We start from the raw sequence: 5,358 nt of genomic DNA on the forward strand, positions 1-5,358 counted from the left end.
CAGCTTGGCGGCGACACATGTCTTGCTTCGCCTTGTCTCGTAGCTCCCACTCCCGTCGCCGCTCCGCCTCCGGATCTAGCGGCTCCATCGGGTGCTTGGCCGCCTGCGGTCAACCATGGCCATCACCGCCGTGTAGGAGCCCATAAGAGGGGAGGTGGAGGGATTGGGGAGAGAGTGCGGGCAGATAAGGTAAGCCGTCGCACTTCACAGGGGGTGGAAGGAAATCCTAGTGAGGGATCCCAGCACCCCTTGCTTAGCCATAAATACCCTATCCTCTGACTGGGCTGGGTTGTGGGCCCCTGGCCAACCGACACCTCCAGCCCAGTAGACGCACTAAACGTCCTGCCCATAAACGGCGCGAGTGGCCCGGCTGGCCCAGGCCCAGGAGCAGACCCCGCACCAAGCCCGCCGCCTAGCAATGAGGCTCCACCAGGCACAACAGCAACCTGCCTCGACAGCTCCACCGCGGGCGCCGGCGCCGCGGCCCCCGACACCCGCGCCGGGGAATGCACGGGGAGGGCCGGCCATTCCGGCAGACCGACACCATCGAGAGACGGCATCTGCCCCAACAACCCCGTCACGCCCTCTGCCGACGCCCTAAGCCCCGCCTGCCGAGCCAAAGGCCCACCGCACTGCAACCCCTCCGGCTGCCAGATGCGAGCAGCAGCGGCGCGCGACCCGCCGCCACCCAGGGCAAACCTGCGGCGCCGACCTCCCTAGCCAGCCCTCGGCGATGTAGCCAGTGCGATGAAGTCCCCCACCGTGGGGATCTACGATGGCGTAGCAACGCCCTGCGGTCGGGGCGCCTCCTCGTCATCTGACAGCTCCCCCGCCAATGCCCAGAAACGGCTGCCCCCGAACCCCGATGCCGCCCCCGGCCCCGTGGCAGGGGCCGCCCGAGGAATGGAGAGACAAATTCTCTGTTTGATCTCTAAGTCCTCATATAACACTTCTTCCAGCGCCAGCGAGCCCCTAGGACCCCGCCACACCTGAGACCACGTGCCGACGGCGGCCAGATATGGCGAAACCCGAGAGTCGCCTGCCGCGTCGCCAGCGCAGAGAGCTAATGGTCCACTCATTTCGAGTAGTCGTCCGGTGACAACCCCATAGTCCATGTCGTCGTAGTCGTCAAAGATCGCTGGGACATTGGCATCGGGGGAGGAGCACGCTATCTTCGATGCGAATTCCATGGCGAATCTAGGGCTTTGGGAGTTTGTCACGTGTTTGGGAACAGGTAGGGAGCTACATCGACCTTACAGCCTGGGTATGTAGCATGTTTATACCATTGCCACACCACTTGTCGAGATGAATAATTTAAGAACGCAACGAAGTTTCGAAACTGTGATAATGCAGGGACGACCGCGAGCGCTGGTACACGGACGATCGTTTGTGCACGATTTTGAGAGGACAGAGAACTACAGGCGTTTATCACGTATGTTCTGTATGCAGCAGCCATCGATCCAAGCATCGTCCAAAAATCATCTGTCAAACAATCGTGTGCACAGGAATTTCGGACGATCACCATCCCAAATAATGCGAATCTTTACACAAAACACAAACCGATGAACTAGCACGCTAATCTCCAAATGAAACATGAAAAAGATGCAAACCGAAGGAAGTGCGCAAGTCAAGCTTCCTTCACCGACAGCGATTGTATTTGGGGTGATCAATACTTGACGCTACAGCGGTCACCGGAGGTAAGAACGCCGCCGACGCCGCGGCCCTGATCCGGCTTAACCGGTATGGTGAGCGAGCACCACAAATTGGGCTTCTGGCGAATCTTGATGGTGTTGAACCTGTACCTCACCCGCGCGTCCACGGTGACCTCCAAGCTCACCGTCCCCCGACCCATCTCCTTCTCCAGCTCCGCAGCAACGTCGCCGGGGAGGATGCCGCCACTGCTCCCGTCGAACTCCACCTTCACCGTCTCCCAGCTCTTCCTCCTCTGGTAGAACTCGGCCGGGGACGCCGTGGAAGCGCCAGCGCCGGGGCCGCCGAGCGATGCGCCGCGGTAGCTGAGCTCGGCGTCCAGCGTGTCGTAGTAGATGCCGACGCGGAGGCTGGGGTTGTATATGTAGAGGGTGACGGCGAGGCGGTAGGATACGACGGAGGCATTGGTGACGGTGAGGCCGGTGAGCGTGGCGGAGCCGACGGTGGCGCGGATTTGGTGCGGCTGGAAGATGGCCCAGTAGATGAGGATGATGACGGCGATCGGGAAGAGGGCGCCGAGCAAGCCGCCGAAGAACCTGCAACAGCACTTGAGGCTGCCGCAGCAGCAGGACATGGCGATGGCGGGGTGGGTGGGGCTCGATGGGGAGGGGAGGGAGAGGGCGGGTGTCCTGATCGTTCATGCGTTTTATATACAAACTTGCCAGCTTGGAGTTGGAAATGTTTCGCGTACGTGATTGATTCCCTGATAATCACCAATTGACATTGACTAACCAAGTACTAGTACTAGTAGTTGAAGTCCGTTTGTTTATGGGTGGAAGGACATGTCGTTTGGCTCGTCGGAAGCACCGGGGAACAGGCTGTTAAGCCGCGTGTGTCAACTCTTGTCCCCTTTACCCTAGGGAAGACTTGGGCACTTGGATGCCACAAGTCTTTGTGTATGCCTCCAGCGTTGCTGTCAGGCGATGGCACATGGGAGACGAGGCAGCTGGAGCGGCTGGCGAATTGAACGGGTTTGGAGTTGTGCTAGCAGTAATTTTGAGCAGAAGACTGACCTAGGTCTACCTACAGCAGCGAAGCGCGCAAGCTCGGGGCGGGCGTAGGTTACACGATCCGGTGAGAATGAGATCCTTCAAGTCCAACTGGCAACGGGCGTTGGCCACGCTTTGCAGCGATACCCTACTGACAGAGTCGCAGAGCACGCTTCGCATCGGCAGGGGCGCCCCCGCCCCGACTGAGCCAAACGACATGTCCTTTTCCTTTTCTGTTTCTGTTTCTTTTTTCTTTTCTTTTCTTTTTCCTTTTCCTTTTTCCTTTTCAAGTTTATTTTTTTTAATGTACATGTGTTCAAAAAATGTTCGAAATTTTAGAAAATGTTTCTGTTTTTAATTTTTTTTCCAAAATTTTAGAAAATGAGCAGAAATTCATAAAAATAGTTTTCAAAACATATCCGCTTATTCTAAAAAATGGTCATACATTCAAAAAAAGTTTAAAATGTTTGCATTTTCAATTATTGTTTAGAATTTTAAAAATTGTTCAGTTTTTCGAAAAAATGTTCTAGATATGAAAATTTAGTTCACATTTTCAACATAACGTTGAGAACTTAAAGTTGTGCACAATTGCAAAAATTGTTTGATATTTTCAAAATTTGGTCGGAATATAGAAAAATGTTTAAAATCTTCGAAAAGATGTTCGCATTTTGAACAATTGTTCACAAATTACAGAAATATTCAAACAAATGTTTGGATCTATTGCTAGAGTTAATTCTCAAAGATTCATGTTGCCAAGCAATCGCAAACGCTCAACAACTCGATTAGCTAGCCACACCCAATCCTAGCTGGAGGTCTCGCGTTCGATCTATGGGAAGGAGCACCCCCCCCCCCCCCCCCCGGTCGTGCTTCGGGTCGCTATTGGATACAATAAGCGTCTAATAGGAGCTCCCGTGTGGAGACACTATGTGTTATGCACACACATATAAACCGAAAGATTCAATACAAGTGAAACAAACAACTGGACTTGGATACAAGTTTGAAATGGAAAAGGGGAAAACTAGTTGATATTATGTTCTTCATTGCCTCTGTCGACCACCTCTCTGTCTCTTATATATTCCTCCCGTCAATTAGTTTCTCCTGCTTCCAGGCCCTGGCCAACCCACGGTTGCGTCGAGAGGCCTTGGGCTGCCTTCCTGCGCCAGGCTACCACATAACACTCCCCGCTCTTTCAGGCGCGGCTTGACCCCAAGCCGTGAGAGTAGGGAAGCGAGCGTCCAGAGCAAACACATCTTCCCAAGTATCCTAAGTGTTTGGACGGTTGCACCAATGAACCTTCAACTGGGGCTTGAGTTTGTTGCCATGTTGGATGGGCTTTGATTGTAAGAAGGTAGCGATTAGAGAAGATACATCTCTTGAGGTACTATGACTCCCATATTTTTCTCAACAATTGTTGAAGGTGATAGGTGTTTCTTCCGTTGAGAAACATGGATCACATTGTGAATCTTGGAATTAACCGGAAGCTGAAGCTTCTAGTACACCGTACCCACTTTTTGTGATACTTGGTAAGGTCCATAGATCATAAATGCCAACTTCTGGTTCCAGCGAGCAGCCAGTGATTTCTGAAGATACGGCCACATCTTTCAAATAAGCTTGATCCCCCACCTCAAACCATCGCTCACCTTGATTGTTTGTCTGCTTGTCGTTTAACGCGGTCCCGCGCTCACTTCAAATGTTTTTGGAGATCATAGCTCTATCTGAGACTAACTCATGTAACTCATTGGTGGATGCATGTGTTGAACTGCCAAGTGGACGAGGTTGATACCCATATACGGCTTCGAAGGGAGTGTGCTCCGCTACACTATGATAGGATGTGTTACACCAGTGCTCTGTTGGTGTTAACCACTAGCCCACTTTGTTGGTGTGTCGCAAATAGAACACCCACCATCTCATCTCAAAACCCTAGTTCATCTCTTGTATTCAATCTTTGTATCAAAACCTATAAATTTGTACATGTGGGTTGCTGATGACCCACAAGTATAGGGGATCTATCGTAGTCATTTCGATAAGTAAGAGTGTCGAACCCAACAAGGAGCAGAAGGAAATGACAAGTGGTTTTCAGCAAGGTATTCTCTGCAAGCACTTAAATTATCGGTAATAGATAGTTTTGTGATAAGATAAATCATAACGGGTAACAAGTAAATAAAGTAACTAAGGTGCAGCTGTTGGGGAACGTAGCAGAAATTCAAAATTTTCTACGCATCACCAAGATCAATCTATGGAGTAATCTAGCAACGAGGGAAGGAGAGTGCATCTACATACCCTTGTAGATCGCTAAGTGGAAGCGTTCAAGTGAACGGGGTTGATGGAGTCATACTCGTCGTGATCCAAATCACTGATGATCCTAGTGCCGAACGGACGGCACCTCCGTGTTCAACACACGTACAGCCCGGAGACGTCTCCTACGCCTTGATCCAGCAAGGGGAGAAGGAGAGGTTGGGGAAGACTCCATCCAGCAGCAGCACGACGGCGTGGTGGTGGTGGAGGAGCGTGGTACTCCAGCAGGGCTTCGCCAAGCACTACGAGAGACGAGGAGGGAGAGGGGTAGGGCTGCGCCAAGAAGGAGATTGAATCGTGTCTCTGGCAGCCCAAAACCTCAAGTATATATAGGGGGAGGGGAGGGGCTGCGCCCCCACCTAGG

General features: G+C 52.2%; 1 protein-coding gene across 1 annotated transcript; it reads right to left on the reverse strand.

The window, feature by feature from the left end:
• Positions 1-1,485: 1,485 nt before the first annotated feature.
• On the reverse strand, positions 1,486-2,324 carry LOC125555802 (NDR1/HIN1-like protein 10). The gene has a single exon (XM_048718646.2). The coding sequence runs from the start codon at positions 2,282-2,284 to the stop codon at positions 1,667-1,669; it is 618 nt and encodes a 205-aa protein (XP_048574603.1). The 5' UTR covers positions 2,285-2,324; the 3' UTR covers positions 1,486-1,666.
• Positions 2,325-5,358: the final 3,034 nt, after the last annotated feature.

Source organism: Triticum urartu, chromosome 5A, assembly GCF_056163025.1.
Source record: "Triticum urartu cultivar PI428250 chromosome 5A, HENAU_Tu73, whole genome shotgun sequence".
NCBI lineage: Eukaryota > Viridiplantae > Streptophyta > Magnoliopsida > Poales > Poaceae > Triticum > Triticum urartu.